This window comes from Triplophysa dalaica, chromosome 18 (assembly GCF_015846415.1).
Source record: "Triplophysa dalaica isolate WHDGS20190420 chromosome 18, ASM1584641v1, whole genome shotgun sequence".
Taxonomy (NCBI): domain Eukaryota; kingdom Metazoa; phylum Chordata; class Actinopteri; order Cypriniformes; family Nemacheilidae; genus Triplophysa; species Triplophysa dalaica.
Window position 1 is genome coordinate 20,896,527 of NC_079559.1, and position 19,099 is coordinate 20,915,625.

The following is a 19,099-nucleotide window of genomic DNA, read 5'->3' on the forward strand; positions in this document are numbered from 1 at the left end:
AGTGTTCTGTTGTGCTTAGGTAAAAGTGTTTCTTCCTGGGTGAATCACCTGACTTTGAGGAAACCTGCTGAATTTGATAAAGTCACGCAGTTTAACCAGAGGCGGCGTTTGCCATACCCTTGCATTCAGACAAATCAGTGGAAACAAAGTGTGCATATTAGTCCTCATTAAAGATCATCCAAAAAATGACACTCACTCATCAACAGCTTCAATGGGGTAGTGGGTAAGACATGTGACTAGTTATTTTTGACATTATCATGTTGCAGGTTCGAATCCACCTTCAGCTTGTCTACATTATCACATATTAGATCATACCGGCATTTATTTTCAACAAATTGAAGAATATATTTAAAAAATGGCAAACAGGTGTTTAATAAAAACAGCTTTCCTGTAGATCAAGGGTAAGAGCATGACGTTAATAACGGCGACATCATGGATACGACCCCAGGGATCGCACGTACTAGAAACAAGATTATAGTATAATGCAGTGCAAGTCACTTTGGATTAAAGCGTCTGCCAAATGCATAAATAAATAAAATAATGTAATAACAAAATATATGGTAAGGTCTTTATTTTCGACATTTGACAATAAATTGGCAATTTTTTTATTTTATTTTAACAGTCTCATCTGCCCGGGCCAGATGTATAAATATTGCAAGATGAAGAATATTTGTTTGCTGAGTTCAACTCTCCCCTCCATCCCCAACTCCACATTTATCTATTCATCCATTATCTGTGATTTGTCTTGTGATTTTTTTTGTTATAGCAGTTATTTGTTTATTTGCGTAATTATTGAAACTGTACTGTTACCCCTGGGATGTATAATAACTAGACGCATTATTATTTCATAAAAAATGGCATTTGGTGAAAGTTGACCTAACTGAACCGTAAACTCTTTGATGTGACTTTGGGCAATGTCAGGGGTTTCTTACGATGTTTCTGGCAGATGAGTTACGGATGGGATCCTCGGCTGCCAGCGAGACAGAGCTCAGCATGATGAAGATGAGGATGAGGTTGGTGAAGATCTGATGATTGATCAGTCTATGACACAGCACACGAATCCTGCGTTCCACACAGAGGTCAGAGGTCACTCAGAGGAAAGGCAAATCTACACTGATTGATAAATGCGGCTAAATGTTCGTGCGAGACGTACGGGTTGGATCTGCTGAAGATGAAGAAGGCACTGCCCTCAGGAATGGGTGGCGTCTTTTCTTTGAGACTGAGGTCTGAGAGTCTCTGAGGCCGCGGTCCTGAGGAGATCTCACGCTCGTCCTTTTCATCCTCACCTACAAACACACACATGCATCAGAGCACTGGAGCTCATGTGATCGGATGAGCATTGAGTAGAAGTTCACCTGTATAGTCGCTCATGTCCTCTGTATGACCTTCATCAGCATCCACATCTACAGACACCTGCAACAACACACGCATCTCACGATCCACATTTACAATCGCTCGTTATCATGAACTAAACCTCATCTGGGCAGTGTAGGGATTTATTATCTGTCCAAAGGATTTATTATCTAAATGTCAACATCACCAACCGTTGTGTTTGCGTCTTCTTCTTTCTTCATCATACTCTTCCTCCTCTTGTTGTTCTTCTCTTGCTCTCTCTGGGCTGAGTTCAGACTCTCAGCGTCTGCCAGGTTATCCACAGCGATGGCCAAGAAGACGTTCAGTAAGATATCTGATGAGCTGAGTCAAGATTTTAAACATGCACGTATGCAAGCATGCAGTTCTGTTTACATTTCTGTTCATTCTAATTCGATGAAACATTCTTTGAAAAACTAAACAGAAATACCTTGAAAAAATGAAATCAGTTGAGACACTAGAATTATGAACTAAAATACAATGAAAAAATTCTGTCAGGATGAGAATGACGAGTTGCTGTCACAGTCAGGAAAGATACAATTTCCACAGATGAAGAGGATGATGAAGTAGATGCTCACGAGCATGCCAGAGGAGGACGGACCCCCGTATGCCATGATCCCATCATACATCACTGCATTCCAGTCCTCACCTGTCAAGATCTGCTTGAAAAAACACATCACACGGACATTTACACAGAACCACGTGTTAAAAAAATACAATCCAACAGAGTGAGAGGAGGAGGGGCGTGAAACACACACCTGAAACACAGTGAGCAGCGCTTGAGGGAAGTTATCAAAGGTGCTGCGTTTGGTTACAGTCTCGTCAAAGTTAAACTTGCCGCCGAAGAGCTGCATTCCCAGCAGACTGAAGATGATGATGAAGAGAAAGAGCAGCAGAAGCAGAGATGCGATGGACTTCATGGAGTTCAACAGAGATGCCACCAGGTTACTCAAAGATGCCCAGTGACTACAAACAGAGATGGTCACGTGAAACCACATTTCACAAACAAACTGTTAAGTTCTGCCATTATTTACTCGTCTCATGTGTCCTGTGGAGCTCAAAACTCAGGAATTGTTTAATGACCATTTTTACAGTTACACTGAGAATACTTAAAGAACACGTACAGTCTAGATTTAGACAAACACAAGTCCAGCCTGGAAGCTCAAATTTAACATTCATCAAAACCACTAGAAAATGGAAGTTTAATAGCTTTCACGGATAAAAAAGTATAGTTCAAAAAGGCGACGCAACAACTATAAGAATTCTGTGAAGAATTAAGAGAACCAAAGTTCAAAGAAACGAATTATAGTTTCTGTGCTTCTATAGCTTTACACAAATAATGACGAGACACCCGATGGACTGTTATTATTCTTTACTGAACTAAAGTGAAGAAAAAGTTACTCTCGGATTTTGTTAAAGAAGAGATGGGTGGCCAACCTAAACACTAAACACAGTAACTCTCTCTATGGTCATTATTAACAATTCCAGAGTTTCCTGAATACTCCATAAACTACAATAGTACATTAATAACTGTAGAAAAGTCTGTATTATACCTTAATATTTATTATGATACGGTTGAAACACTGTAGCATCTAGGACTTTTACTACAGTTTTCTATAATACAGTATAGCACCTTATTACTGTTAATATACACTATTACATGCTTTGATAGTTAAGCTTTTTTAGCTGAGCACTGGTGAATGGTTTGCTGCACCCACTCAAAGAAAATGTGCACAAGCCGCCACTGCTCAGAACGCTTTGTACTCACCGAGTGACTTTGAAGATTCTGAGGAGACGAACGCAGCGGAAAACAGAGATGCCAAGAGGAGACATAAACTCCAACTCCACGAGGATGGTCTCCACGATGCCTCCACAGACCACAAAACAGTCGAACCGGTTGAAGAGCGACACAAAGTAGGCCTGAAGTCCCAGACTGTACATCTTGATCAGCATCTCACATGTAAACAGGGCTAATAGAACCTTATTAGCCACATCTGCAGACAAACATCAACAAGCATTTACATTTATATTTATGTATTTGGCAGATGCTTTTATCCAAAGCGGCTTACATTTCATTATCCTATACATTTATACTTAGGCATATGCATCCCCTGGGATCGAACCCTCAACCTTGCGTTGTTAATGTAATGCTCTTACCACTGAGCTACAGGAAAGCTTAAAACAAATTCTCAGATGTAATGACGATTGTCACAGTGAAGATCTGTGACTAGACTCTCTTATTTAGGAGTAGACTCTTATTATGTCACTGATTGTGCATTGTTTCACAGTGTACTTGTCTTCACCATGCCCTTTTTGCATTTACTTAGTTATTAATTTCTCTTTGTTGATTTATGTTTTGTTAAGAACTCAGACAAGACCGGTAACCATGTTATATGTTTATTGATTTCAATTAACCACTTACATAATAATAAAATTGTCATACTTACGTACAGGAACATTTTACCTCACCAAACGGACAAAACCCGGTCACCGTAATTGCCACCATTTTGAATGCCTTTTTCCCGCCGACAGTAGGCACAGTTAATTGTTGTCATGTGTGAGGGGGAGATTGGACTTCTGTGTGATTCTTTGTTAAATTTTGTTCGACATTAATAATTAATAGTTGTTTTGTTGTCAATTTTTATATTATTCTAATTGTGTATCTCTTTGTTACTGTTAAATATATTTTGATTTTGTCTTTAGATTTCTTTATTATCTTTAATTAACAAATGGATTAATCCAAGTAGGAGGGGTTTAGCCTTTTTAAGAAGGCGCCTAAGTGTGGTAAAGGGGGGATAGGCTCTTAGAGTGAGTGGTTGGAGGTTATTGCTCTGATTTTGGGCCAATTTTTTGGTATAGCTAAATGATGTTAGCAGATAACCGTGAACAGTTTATGTTATTTGTTTGTTTAATTTTTACTTTCTTTTTTGGATCTTCATTGTAAATACCAGTTGCAGGTATTAGATTAAAGACTGAACTTTTGACCTCATCAGCACGTCACTTCATTTTTTTTCGCCTCCATCTGCCGGTACATTCAGAGCAGTGGTGCTGCTACTGTTGTGGCCTCATTGTGGCACCCCTGTCTCTGTTACAGTTGGTGTCAGAAGTTTTTGTACCGCTGAGGTGACGTGGTCATTCTTGTTTTTCGCAATGCCACCAAAGACAAGGAAACAGACTGATCAAAGCACAAGGCCAGATGGGGACCAGAGTGAAGTCGAGGAGGATCCAGATGAAGGAGGGCAGTCTACAATGATTTCTGGGGCTGGAGCTGATACGGCTGTTACTGCTCTGGCACAGATGTTCAAGTCCTTTATGGAATATCAAAAGGATCGAGACGAACGTCAAGAGAGAGAGACAGTCCGCCGAGAACAAAATGTTAAAGTACTCAGTCACCATGTCACGCAAATGCAACTTGACATGGAACATATCAGTCATGGGGCAGTTTCCGACAGACCAGCACCAAGGGTGAGAGACCGTGAGCCACGGCTTGCGAGACTGGAGGACTCTGATGATATTGAGCACTATTTGCTGACATTTGAGAGACTGGCAGAGGTGTACCAGTGGCCTAAAGAAGACTGGGCCATTCACCTTATACCGTTGCTAACTGGTAAGGCCAGATCTGCGTTTGTTGCAATGGACCCTTTACATACACAAGACTATGAGGTTGTTAAGGGAGCAATATTGAAAAAGTATGAAATCAATACAGAGACTTATAGGCTGAGGTTCCGTAACCTAAATACCCCTGCCGATGAGTCGCCACAGGAGCTGTACATCAGACTGAAGGACCTCTTTTGCAAGTGGGTGTGCTACTCCAGCAGCACTAAAGAGGATATTATGGAGGCCCTGGTTCTGGAGCAGTTCCTACGAGTCTTGTATCCAGACTTGAGGACTTGGGTCAAGGAGCGCGATCCAACGACTGCTGCTGAGGCTGCCAAACTCGCAGAGGCATATATCACAGCCCGGAAAGGAGCAGGAAACTTCCGCTATGCAGGAATCCTCCCTTTGGCCAGAGGTAAGTCTGAGGGATTTGGGGGCGGTTCAAACTCTCAAGATAGAATCCTAAGACTCACACAAAGTAAAACCACTACTCCGCAGGTAACTTTGCAGAATGTAGTTAAGGAGGATGTGGTCTGTTATCATTGTGGTCAACCAGGGCATACAAGACCTCTTTGCCCCTTGAAGAAACCCAAAAAGGCAAGCCTTTGTTATGTTCCTCACTCAGTTCAGTCATCCCCCATGAAATGCAACTCACAGCCGATTAGGTCTGTCTTGTTAAATGGTAGGCCAGTTTTAGCCTTGGTAGATACTGGTTGTACATATACACTAGTACAGAGCAGATATGTTCCCAGACAAGACTGGAGTGACACAGAGACTGTTACTGTTTGTTGTGTACATGGAGACAACACTCCACTGCCTACTGCGGAAGTGTATATTGAAGTATTGAATCAGTCTTATCTGATGAAGGTTGGAATTGCGGAGACTCTTCCCTATCCCATCCTACTTGGCACGGATATGCCAGTGTTGACTGAATTGTTGCAGGACACAGAATGGTGTGGGGTAGTGACAAGGGCTCAGTCAAAGCAGGCAGTGCAAACAACATTCAACCAAGACCCAAATGATCCCTTACAAACTTTGCCTTTTTGTTCAGCTGATATTGAGACTGAGTCAGGACCAACAGAAGACAACAGGTTGCAACAGCGTAGGGATTGGGTAACAGACTTGATGAACACCTCAGAACAGGCTAACGAAGATATTGCTGAACCTGAGTTATGTGAGTCAGACATTGTGATTCCGAATGGTTTAGCCCAGTTGCAGAGGGAAGACACAACCCTAGCCACATGTTTTGATCAGGTTAAGCAGAAGAAAAACTCTGATGTATTACTTGAAGATGCTTTTGTGTTGAAACATGAAATCCTGTATAAGCAGACTAAAGAGGGAGATCTTCGACTTGTTGTACCTAAAGCACAAAGAAGTGAGGTGTTACAGTTAGGTCATTCCATTCCATGGTCATGTCATTTGGGGTTCGCAAAGACAGGTTGGAGAATCTCTAAAAGATTTTATTGGCCCAGAATGTACACAGACATTAAAGAATATTGCCAAAAATGCCCTGAATGCCAACTCTCTACTGGTCGGACTCCAGCATATGCACCACTAATCCCTTTGCCTGTGATTGATGTACCTTTTGAAAGAATAGGAGTGGATGTTGTTGGACCAGTTGAGAGAAGCCAGGCAGGAAACCGGTTTATTCTAGTAATCTCAGATTATGCCACGAGATACCCTGAAGCATATCCCTTGAGAGAGGTTACTGCTAAGCAGATAGCTTCAGCCTTGTTGAAATTCTTTTCGCAAGTAGGCATACCAAAAGAGGTTCTGACAGACCAGGGCACTAACTTTATGAGTCATACATTACAACAAGTTTATCAGCTATTGGGCATTAGGAGAGTACGAACGACCCCATATCACCCTCAGACTGATGGTCTTGTTGAGAGATTCAATCAGACTCTAAAGAATATGTTAAAAAAGTTTGTTTCAGACTCTGGCAAAGACTGGGATAAATGGCTGCCGTACCTCCTTTTCGCCTACCGTGAAGTACCACAGGCTTCTACAGGCTTCTACAGGATTTACAGGATTGTAAATTTGAATTGCTATACGCCTACCAAGTAAGAGGTCCTCTAGATGTCCTGAAAGAGAGCTGGGAGGCGACAGACAATCCAAAGAGAACGAACATCCTCACCTACGTGATGAAAATGAGGGAGAAACTTCAACAGAGTACTGCCTTGGCACGAGAAAACCTGTTAAGGTCACAAGCACAGCAAAAACACTGGTATGACAAGACGGCAAGATCTCGAAGCTTTGAACCAGGGGACGAAGTCCTGTTGTTGCTTCCAACCTCTGACAATAAGCTGTTAGCAAAATGGCAAGGCCCATACCAGATAAAGAAGAAGGTAGGTCCAGTGACCTATCAGATCGAAATTCCCTCAAGAAACCAGCCTCTACAAACATTTCATGTGAACATGCTGAAAAAATGGCATACACATCAGACTCCAGGCCAAGCAGAAGAGAGCAATGACATTGCTATGCTGGTGAGAGCCATAGAGGGTGAAGAAGAAGTAGAAGAACAGTATATACCGACCTCTCGCAGTGACGGCAAATTGAATTTGCAGCACCTGAGTGAAGAGCAACGACATCAACTATGGGACTGTATACCTGAACAGCTGTTAATGGATACTCCTGGCAGAACAGACTTGGTTGAACATTCTATCATCCTCACGGACCCTAAACCTGTCCGTCAGTCGGTGTATCGTGTCCCAGAGAAACTACTATCTGTTATGAAAGAGGAATTACAGACCATGAAACAACTGGGGGTTATTGAGCCATCATCAAGTGAATGGAGCAGTCCCATAGTGCTGGTGCCGAAAAAAGATGGTACTCTGCGGTTCTGCTTAGACTTCAGGAAGCTGAACAGCGTTAGTAAATTTGATCCTTATCCAATGCCAAGGGTGGATGAACTGGTGGAGAGGCTGGGAAGGGGCGAAGTACCTGAGTACGCTGGATCTCTGCAAGGGATACTGGCAGGTACCGCTGAAACCAGCATGTAAGGAGCTTACTGCCTTCAGGACCCCCTTTGGCCACTTTCAGTTCCGAGTCCTTCCTTTCGGGCTCCATGGGGCCGCGGCAACATTTCAAAGGATGATGGATAAAATCCTCCATGGTACAGAGGACTATGCTGCAGCTTACCTTGACGACATCATAATATTCAGCCAAAGCTGGGAAGAACATCTGAAGCACCTTGAGGGGGTGTTGAAACGCATCAAGGCTGCAGGACTAACCATCCGCTCTGATAAATGTGCCCTTGCCAAACCAGAAACCCAATACCTTGGATTTGTACTGGGTCACGGGGTCATCCGACCTCAGGTGGGGAAGGTGGAGGCCGTTAAAGGAGCAGGACGGCCTGTGACAAAGAAACAGGTTAGAGCTTTTCTTGGACTTGTGGGCTGGTATAGGAAATTTATTCCAAATTTCTCAGCCAGGGCAATAACCCTAACAAACTTGACAAAAAAGAGCCAGCCCAACAATGTAGTATGGACTGAGGACTGCGAAAAGGCCTTTAAAGACTTAAAGGATGCACTATGCCAGGAACCAGTTCTTCAGAGTCCTAATTTTGGGAAACTGTTCACAGTACAGACTGATGCCTCACAACAGGGCATCGGTGCTGTACTTCTTCAAGAGGAACAAGGTCAACTCAAGCCAGTTGTATACATCAGTAGGAAACTCCTGCCAAGAGAGGTAAATTATTCCACTATTGAAAAGGAGTGCCTTGCTGTTAAGTGGGCTTTGGGCTCTTTAAAGTATTATTTGCTTGGACGTAAATTTCGGTTGGAAACTGACCACCGAGCTTTGGCCTGGTTAGGCCGCATGAGAGACACAAATGCTCGCATTACTAGGTGGTTTCTGGCCATGCAACCGTTTGACTTTGAAGTGCTGTACAGATCAGGGCCACAAAATTACACTGCAGACTTTCTTTCGAGGACACCATAGGCGGTGTCTGGAGAGGGAGGGGGAAATGTCACAGTGAAGATCTGTGACTAGACTCTCTTATTTAGGAGTAGACTCTTATTATGTCACTGATTGTGCATTGTTTCACAGTGTACTTGTCTTCACCATGCCCTTTTTGCATTTACTTAGTTATTAATTTCTCTTTGTTGATTTATGTTTTGTTAAGAACTCAGACAAGACCGGTAACCATGTTATATGTTTATTGATTTCAATTAACCACTTACATAATAATAAAATTGTCATACTTACGTACAGGAACATTTTACCTCACCAAACGGACAAAACCCGGTCACCGTAATTGCCACCATTTTGAATGCCTTTTTCCCGCCGACAGTAGGCACAGTTAATTGTTGTCATGTGTGAGGGGGAGATTGGACTTCTGTGTGATTCTTTGTTAAATTTTGTTCGACATTAATAATTAATAGTTGTTTTGTTGTCAATTTTTATATTATTCTAATTGTGTATCTCTTTGTTACTGTTAAATATATTTTGATTTTGTCTTTAGATTTCTTTAATATCTTTAATTAAAAAATGGATTAATCCAAGTAGGAGGGGTTTAGCCTTTTTAAGAAGGCGCCTAAGTGTGGTAAAGGGGGGATAGGCTCTTAGAGTGAGTGGTTGGAGGTTATTGCTCTGATTTTGGGGCAATTTTTTGGTATAGCTAAATGATGTTAGCAGATAACCGTGAACAGTTTATGTTATTTGTTTGTTTAGTTTTTACTTTCTTTTTTGGATCTTCATTGTAAATACCAGTTGCAGGTATTAGATTAAAGACTGAACTTTTGACCTCATCAGCACGTCACTTCATTTTTTTTCGCCTCCATCTGCCGGTACATTCAGAGCAGTGGTGCTGCTACTGTTGTGGCCTCATTGTGGCACCCCTGTCTCTGTTACAACGATACTACATCCAGCCACATACAGTGTCTAGATTATTGTGTATACTCACCGTGAAGCTAAAATAGCAACACTTTTATTGTTCTTTTCAAATTGATCAGAGTAAATGCTTAATTTTTTTTATTTCAAGTGAACAATGCTGCTGCAAACATCAGTGAATGATTTAACAATGACTAACGATGACGTGTGTGTGTGTGTGTGTGTGTGTGTGTGTGTGTGTGTGTGTGTGTGTGTGTATGCATTTCCTTGTATTTTTATGTGGAAAAAAATTGGTGGATCTTCACAATGAGTTTTTTAAATACGCTTTAAAAGTGTGTTCATAATAATGAATTAAGACATCTTATTAAGCCTTAAAGGAGGGATGAATTAAGACATCAATTTTAACCCAAGCTTTCTCTTATATGAAAGCGAATGGTATTCAAGCGAACATCCTGTAAATGTCCGAACTGAATACGCCCTTATTACTGAGATTACATCTGTTATTGACACCAGACTCAGCGAACGCCAGGTCCTGGAATGCACCTGTCATAGTTGAGCATTTGTTCGCTTCATTTAACCGTAGATTCCTTTGTGGAAGAGGCACAGGTCGTTGATGGATTGCGGAGAGACTAAAATGAAAAAGCAGTGCTGTGTAAATTGTCCGATCCGCCAATATTGGATCCGACAGGAATGGTGCAGCAATCTTATGTGCGAAAAACATATTTGTACTATGCGTCACTATTGCTTTGTTAGAGATCGCTTCATATGTCCAGATAATGTGTAACCTAATGTTATGTGTCTAACTAAGTTACTACACAAACTGTTATCCAATCGTAGCAATGGGCGTTTACTACCAAGTCTTCAATGCGGCACACTCAGTAAAACCGAGCGTTTGTCGAGCTGGCCTCAAACCTCAGGCAGAAAATAACCTATTACTTATTGATTTTGATGTTTTTTAATGTAAAAACCACGCAAACTTCATAAGTAGTCCTCATAAAACATTATACAACTGTAAAAAGTCCAATTCATGAAACCTTTATATTTACATTTGCATTTATGCATTTGGCAGACACTTTTATCCAAAGCGACTTACATTGCATTATCATATACATTTATACTAAGGAGTCTGCAATCCCCTGGGATACTCTTACCCAGGGATGGGCATAAATACATGTAAATGTATTTAAAATACAAATACAAAATACTGAGTGGAAAAGTGTATTTAAATACAAATACAAAATACTGTGTGGAAAAATGTATTTAAATACAAATACAGTATTTTGTATTTTGAAAATACTCAAAATACATGTGAAATTGGTGATTCAGTGCAGGTACCCCTATTAGGCTGAAATCTTTCTGGGCCTATTCTAAATGCCAAAAGCATGATGTGTTTAACTGCTAAGAAACTTTCGTTTTCATTTTATTTACCGCTTCCCTTCCCCTGCCCGGTAGGAAATGCGCATCTACAAAAAAAGACACTTTATAAATGTTTTTATTTTATTATGTTTTATCACCATCATAACTTCGAACTCAGTAACAAAAATAGAAATTTTGTCTAAAATAAAAAATAAATAAAATTAGAATTTGGCATTATTCACCCAAAGTTGTTTTTTTTCTACTAAAAGCTAAAGATTTTGTGTGATGTATCATTCATCAGTGTCATCACAGATGCACACAATCAATACACTAAACTGATGGAGATTATTTTGTTTAATACAATCGTTAATTAAAAGAAAATAATGCATTTAAAAATGTATAAGACAGTATTTTTCAATTTAGTGTTTAATGTTATCATATATTGATATGTTTTGTTATAATGTCACAATTTGAAGTTAACTGTGTTTTACTGAGGGTTTAAGAAGTGTACTCAAAACCTTTTTCACATACTGACCTAAAAATGACCCAAAATCTAATCAATTTATACGTGAAGAAATCCATTAATCACGAGAGGAGTGTTTCACAAATTATTCGGCAAACAAATGACTTCCTCTCATCGCTCCTTTTTGATGATTTGGAGAAGAATTTATCAGAGTCGCTGCCCGTCGTTTCACAGATTTATACAACGGAGAGCACGTCAAGAATAAAAGCCTCGTCGGTTTAATGAGGAGTGCGCGCAGTAAACAGTTTCGCGGAGTATTTATGTGAATTGTAAAGTATAAACAAGGCTTCAACTGCAGAAAACTACAAGACAAAGCGGCAACTGTGCGCTTATTCCAACGCTTACCGCGTCACACGTGACTCTCCGTCTCGGAGTGCACAAAAAGTGAGAATTAGAATTTCCTTTCCTTTTAATAACAAATCACAATTATTCATTCACACTTCTTTCTTTTTCCACTCTCATGTTCCAATTATTCCTGCCCACTAAAAGGTAAACATAAATATTTACTTACCCCAATAGCTCTATAAACTATTTAAAAAAAGTTAAATCAATTTATATAATCGCTACGAATCTACGACATGTTGATGTTGTCATGACATCACCCATACCTAACACGCAGTAACGTTAATATTTTAAACACAAATAAAATTGACCATGAAATCCTCACATTATTCTAGAAAAGTCGCAGATCCAATGCTGGGTTGTATCTACAGCTGAAGGTCACGTGCATGATTGCTGGGGAAGGGCGTGTCTGGCCTGAATTATGTTGGTTGATGCACGAAAACCCCCTAATAAAAAGGTTGACTGGCTCAAAGTATTTTGAGTATTTTGAAAATACAAAAATACTCATCTTAAATGTATTTAAATACAAATTACATTAGATTTTTCCAAAGGCTTTAAAATACAAAATACAAAATACTATTTTGTATTTCAAATACGTATTTTAAATACATGTATTTGAAATACTGCCCATCCCTGCTCTTACCACTGAGCTACAGGAAAGCTTTAATTGCCCAATTAAATACATTTTTGCACTCAATGCAAGTACACTCCAAAAATGTATTATTTATTTTGCCTACTATGTCGGTAAATGGGGGATGAGATCTGTGTGGTTACTGAAATTCTTTGACAGAATGTTCATTTTTGGGTTGAGTATCCCTTTAAATCACATCACTCAGTCATCTTTCCCTTCAGAAATATATAAGTCAGCAGGGATCTGTTTACAATTCAAAATATGACCATATATCACTTTCAAAAATTGCCATGGTTGGTTTTTGGTTTTGCAGGTTTCATTGCGGGTTTGAATCTCTAAGTTTCCCATTCAGTTTTAACAGTGTCTGGAACTGCAGAGAATAATTGAATGGAGGCGGGGCTAATTTGCATATTCATGTATCTGCATATGCTTCAGGAAGTTGTAGAGTTACATTCAAGCTATTTAAGGCAGGAACAGATATTTCCACATGAATAAACATTTAAATATGTAATTTTGAAGGACAAAGATCAGTCTTAAGGGATAAAGCTATCAACAACAGTGGGACTTTAAAAGCTAATTGTGTTGTCTTGGTTTAAACTCTTCATTAGAAGTCCTCACTAAAGGAGGTAATAATATATGGTTTCTTACCCTGGACCTCTGTGAGCCAGTCGGGTTGGTTGTAATGCTCAGATGATATGGTCAGTGTGTTCAGAAACACCAACACGATGACCAGCCAATAAAAGATGGTGGACTTGACCACAGCTCTGCATTTTCTGCGACAGAACCTGTTCCAGCACCGCCAGCGGCTGAGGAAACACATCACGAGCACATCTTATGCGTGTTTTCATACAGATACATAGGAGCGGATGTTTCTGTATGTCTGTGTATATTGTCATTAGATTACTTGTTATGTAATACAGACTAAATATAGAGTCTCATTTCTCCATGTTGACAGACATACAGTATCTGTTCGTATAGCAGCAGTTGTTGTAATGTGTGTTAGCGTGATTTGAACATGTGTATCTGGATGTGGATTACTGAGGATTCACAGAAGAGAATACAAAGAAAAAACTGAAAGCTCCAGAAAGCAGGTTACTTTTAGTCAGTTTGTGACTGTAAACGGTCGGCCCACTTTCCAACGAAGTCTGGCGCAGTTTAATTGAAATATGAACGCAACACCGTCCAAAGGCATCTAACCGAAAACAAGTGATAACAAGATACGACCAGAAAATCACATGATTTGGTAATATAAAAGGATTGTTTATTAGATCTGTGCTTGCTCAAGTAACGGATGAATTCCTGGTGTCGTTTTGACTGCTTTTAACACCGAGCATGTATAACCCAGCACAAGCACTCATTGTTTTGGATGTCCGGTATGTTCCGTATCAACAAATAAATGATAAAAGCTGTCCAATCACGTTACGGCGTTATACTTAGCTGTTAGGTTCAGTAGCTTTAGGTTCGCTGTTAAAATGCCAGTTTGAACACTAAGTGACTATAATTTCTTCGTTTTTTGGTGTGGACCAAACAGAACTACAAATATGAACGCACCCTAAACATCAGCACAGATGATTTAAAGGGCTAGTTCACCCCAAAAAAAATTGAACTCTGTCATCATTTACTCAGCCTTAGATTGTTCCAAACCTGTATACATTTCTTTGTTCTGCTAAACAAAAATGAAGATATTTGTAAGAATGTCAGTAACCAAACAAATCTCATCCCCCATTTAGTGCCACAGTAAGGAAATCAATACTATGGGAGTCAATGGAGGAGGAGATCTGCTCGGTTACTGACATTCTTACAAATATCTTCATTTGTGTTTAGCAGAGAAGAAATGTATGCAGCTTTGGAAAAATCTAAAGAGTTAATGATCACAAAACTATTTAAAGATTTTCTTTGCAATACAAAATCCATATTTACACAAGCTTCTCATTTGTAACTATCATTATACATTAAAAAAATTATAATATTTCTCTTCAGGTGTTTTTTTTCTATGTAATATCATTTCTATCCTCCCGCTCTGTTTGGTCTTTTTTCAAAATCAAATTCGTTTGAATCTGACATTTTGTTTATCATAATGTCAACTTTTGTATTTTACATCAATGTGTGTTTTTGTGAGTGTGGTGTTGTAATTTGTTTCGTCACATAGGCTTCGTATCTGAACTATTAAGTGATAAAACTATCAAAGGCAGTGAGACAGTGGGTTACTTCTAATAAGAAGATTCACATCACGTCATAACAATTAAAAGTTCCAACCTGAACGAGGAAGGACTTTTAAACCTTAAATCTGTGTGTGTGCATTGACTCTACAGAGGTTCAACACAAAAGATGTTCAGGAAAACAACGTAAAGTATCAAACACAACACACAAGCAGCATGAAGCCTCACAATGAATACATGAATACAAAAACACCCCACACAGCGACACTGTTTGTGAAACACGCCAATAACACAGAAACAGCATACTGAGCCACTGACCTGAACTTTGACTTTGTCATTTTTTGACTGAAAGAGTAAAAGATACGACATCACGACACAAGCTCGCAGTAAACACTGCTCATTTCTCATGAAGAAAGATTGAAGAGACAGGCTTACCAGACAGGTCCACAGCAGAAGATCTTCTCTTCCTCTCTTGGGTTTTCTGTGTTGACAGATTCTGTCTCGCTCGTGGGAATGTTTGCTGTAGACGCACAGTACAGTTCACACTCATGCCTGTACCGGATGTGCACGAGGCATATCATAGCACACCATTATTCCTTGTTTGACCTCTGCTCAATGTTTTGGGTTATTTTACTCTTTCTAGGTCATCAAATTGTATGTTCTTTACAGTATGTGACTTCACATCTTGTTTTTCATCTTGTTGAAATCACGTCTATTGCAAAATTTGAACCATATTGCCTGATAAAATTTCCCTAGGATACAGAATGCAGATCTGACTCAGTATATACAGATGGCTGAATACAAGTATGTGTGTGTGTGTGTGTGGGGACAAAATGTCATTTTTTGGTCCCCATGAGGAAACAAGCTTATAAATCATACAGAATTGACTTTTTTGAAAATCTAAAAGAGCAGAAAGTTTTGTGTGATTGTAAGGTTTAGGGAATATGATATACAGTTTGTACAGTATAAATACCATTGCGTCCATGGAATGTCCCCATAAAACATTGAAACCCAACATGTGTGTGTGTGTGTGTGTGTATGTACGGTTGTGTTTGGCCTCCTGATCCCCCTCCTCATCAATATCAGGGTCGATATCTTCAGCCTGTGTGATCCAGTCCAGATAGCCCTTCAGATCTTCCTCTAACTGCTGTTTCTCTCTCAGTTTTTGGAAATCTCCACGAGCCTTCGCTTTCTCGCGCTCTTTAGAAAACTCTCTATGTCACACACAAATTCATGGGAGATGAGTGGCGTAATAGTATCACAGATGTAGCATGTTTGAATGCTGACGGGTCACTCACCCGCTGAGAACACCCAGTACCAGATTGAGGACGAAGAACGAGCCAAAGATGACCAGACTGACAAAATAGACCCAGGGCAACTCTGAGCCCATAGCATCATTCATCTGAAACACACACAGCATCTCGCATAAGAGAGCAAATACAAGTTTTACTCAGAAATAAAAACACATATTCAGTCTTTCTGAAACCTCAGATGTCCAAAATCACAGTTTTTTTATTGTTTGGTCTTTTAAAAATACTTTTTTGGTTAGATATTTGCAACATCCAGAGACAAACGTACAGGCTGAATAATATGAATCATCTATGGCCAAAAAAAGGAATATGGAGATATGAGGTTTCAGAAGGATGGCAGTAAACGTCTATTGTTGTTGTTTTTGGGCTGGTGTGTGTATACGGACGACGGTCTGTTGTTCTGTGGTCTTTTCAGTCTTACATCATCAATCTCATTAACCTCTACTGAGCTGTGTGTGTGTGTGTCATGGAAAAGCACTTATCGTGGATGAGGAGAAAGAGCAAACGTTAACATCAGTGAAGTGGAATGTTTAACCTCAATCATTACTCGACATCTCACCCAATACAGCACATCTGTCCAGCCCTCCATAGTGATACTCTGGAACACTGTCAGCATGGCAAACAGGAAGTTGTCAAAGTTTGTGATGCCGTTGTTGGGCCCGTGCCAGCCGTCCCTGCACACAGTACCATTGAAAGGACAGTGGCGGCCGTGATCTGAAAGAGAACACGGGGTGGGATCCTCTTCTGCAAATGTTCCTGTGCACACGGAGAGAGAGAGAATACAGAGTAGTTATATAATGGGACAACACGCTTATTACGATACGATCGTGTATTCATGTGACACTTTAAAAGAAATGCATATGACAGTAGCATCTTATGATGTTCCTACAACTTTAGTACAGTATGCTGAGGTAGTGAGATGAGGTGATGGGACACTGACGTGTGCCATTAAGATAGCAGGTGGCATGCATCTTCCCAATGAAGAGCTCAAGGCCGATGACGGCGTAGATGATGATGACGAACAGAACGAGCAGAGCGATGTGTAGCAGCGGAACCATGGCTTTAATGATGGAGTTCAGCACCACCTGTAGACCTACACACAGGGGTTTTTATCAGCATTTTGACACTCCATTATTGTTGTAAATTATGACACTGCATCACATGCTTGTGTCTGTAAATAACGGGTGAAGGTGACGACACACTTGGCACTCCGGAGACGAGGCGGAGGGGCCGCAAAACCCTAAAGGCGCGTAAAGCCTTCACGTCAAATCCACCTGGCTTCCCTCCGGAAAGATCTCGATCTTTGGTTAGCAGCTCCAGCACCACGCTGAAAAGACTACACAAACACAACAGCGATATGATTATACATGATACAAACATACACATGTACATTTCAAAAGAGAGATGTTAGTTGTTGCTCAACTAATCCCGCTTGAACAAAACATTGAACTAGTGTGAAGTGAAGTGACACCCTTTAAACCTGAGACAGATGGATAAGCAAACAAAAAGTACCTGCAAAAAATGGGGAGCACCATTTATTAAAGTAAAAGTGTAGTAACAGTGGTCTAGGCAGGAGCGTACTTGTTTTGAAGTCAAATTGTAGTTTTATCCCTGTGCCCCTCGTCCAGATCGGATTTAGAACGATGACCATCACAAAGATAAGGCAAAAAATAGTTTTTGGATCTGTGAATGCTGTACCCTTTCAGAAGATGTATAACATTTCCCTCTACTGTTTAACAGTGTAAACATGGAAAGTGGGAAAAAACTGATGGGGAAAACTTGCAAATGGGGTAAGTAGAGTTAAAGTAAGCCCATTGCACATTGCACATACTTAAGCCCATTGCACATTGAGTCCGAAATTTGCGTCCAAAATTTCCGCACGTTAAAAAATAATTACGACCTCACTTGGTGTCAATCACATTTAAACAATGCCTCGGATATTTTCGTCCGTCATAAAAAAATTCGGACCGGGTTTGATTTTCTGCGTTTTTTTGCCTCCGTCCAGCATTTTGGGTGGCATTTTTAACAATTCAGAGACACCGTACAAACGAGGGCCAAATACGAAAAAACACATACGAAAATTTCGCACTGTATGTGAAAAGACCTTTACTGAGTCTAAAGAAATTGACAGTCATATCAAATCATGTATACGAGCGTCTGACGGTTTACTTACCCCACAATGACGATAACAAAATCCAACATGTTCCAGCCATTTCTCACATAGGAGTTCTGGTGCATGACCAGTCCATAAGCAATGATCTTGAGGAAGGTCTCAATCGTGAAAATGATCAGAAAGGCATATTCTACTGTTTCCTGTGAAACAGAGTGACAGAAAACAAATTTTAGTTGCATCTCTTTCAATTCCACATTCTTATATGTGTGTGTCATGCTACAACTGAGACATTTGCCAATGGGAGTCCAATATATATTGGTTTAATCGCATTTTGTAAAGGCTGTTGACTAAAGGCCGATTTTTAGTTCTGCCTAGGACCTACTCCCTAGCCTCTACGCCGTAGCCTACGTGGGTTTTCATTTATACTTCTACCTCGTTGTCCGCGTCGAAAGGCCATGACCACTAGGCGTCAGTGTCCACGCGCGTGTTGCTTTCAATAAAATAAAAGATAGTGCAGTGTGTTTTGGTACCCAACAGTAACATAACAACACATTAGTGTGAGTAACACAGCACCAATCGCAACATTTTCCGGACAACAACCTCCTAGCACTGCTAACATGTGCCATCTGGCTTCTGTAATTCACCTTGACTGTAAAGGGACCCTTTGTCAAAAAATGAAAATTCTGTAATGAATTTCTCACTCTTCAGGCACAAATTAAGACAGTACCGCTACCAAAATTCAAAGCAGAGAAAGTCATTGTTAAAATAGTCCATGTGACTCCAGTGGTTCCATCTAACTTTTATAAAGCAACAAGAAAATGTTTTGTGCAAAATATGACAAAAATAATGACTTTATTCGACAAT

General features: G+C 40.1%; 1 protein-coding gene across 1 annotated transcript in view; it reads right to left on the reverse strand.

The window, feature by feature from the left end:
- The window catches only part of cacna1db (calcium channel, voltage-dependent, L type, alpha 1D subunit, b), a 54,763-nt gene that overhangs the window by 28,740 nt on the left and 6,924 nt on the right, over positions 1–19,099 (reverse strand). The window contains exons 4-19 of the mRNA XM_056772700.1: positions 18,296–18,435; positions 17,325–17,458; positions 17,063–17,215; positions 16,682–16,878; positions 16,111–16,214; positions 15,857–16,026; positions 15,248–15,332; positions 15,131–15,157; positions 13,302–13,459; positions 3,140–3,365; positions 2,130–2,337; positions 1,910–2,030; positions 1,545–1,687; positions 1,356–1,413; positions 1,154–1,286; positions 933–1,062 (exon numbers count right to left, since the gene is read on the reverse strand). Coding sequence (XP_056628678.1) covers positions 933–1,062; positions 1,154–1,286; positions 1,356–1,413; positions 1,545–1,687; positions 1,910–2,030; positions 2,130–2,337; positions 3,140–3,365; positions 13,302–13,459; positions 15,131–15,157; positions 15,248–15,332; positions 15,857–16,026; positions 16,111–16,214; positions 16,682–16,878; positions 17,063–17,215; positions 17,325–17,458; positions 18,296–18,435 — 2,187 coding nt within the window. The remainder of the gene's footprint in view (positions 1–932; positions 1,063–1,153; positions 1,287–1,355; positions 1,414–1,544; positions 1,688–1,909; positions 2,031–2,129; positions 2,338–3,139; positions 3,366–13,301; positions 13,460–15,130; positions 15,158–15,247; positions 15,333–15,856; positions 16,027–16,110; positions 16,215–16,681; positions 16,879–17,062; positions 17,216–17,324; positions 17,459–18,295; positions 18,436–19,099) is intronic.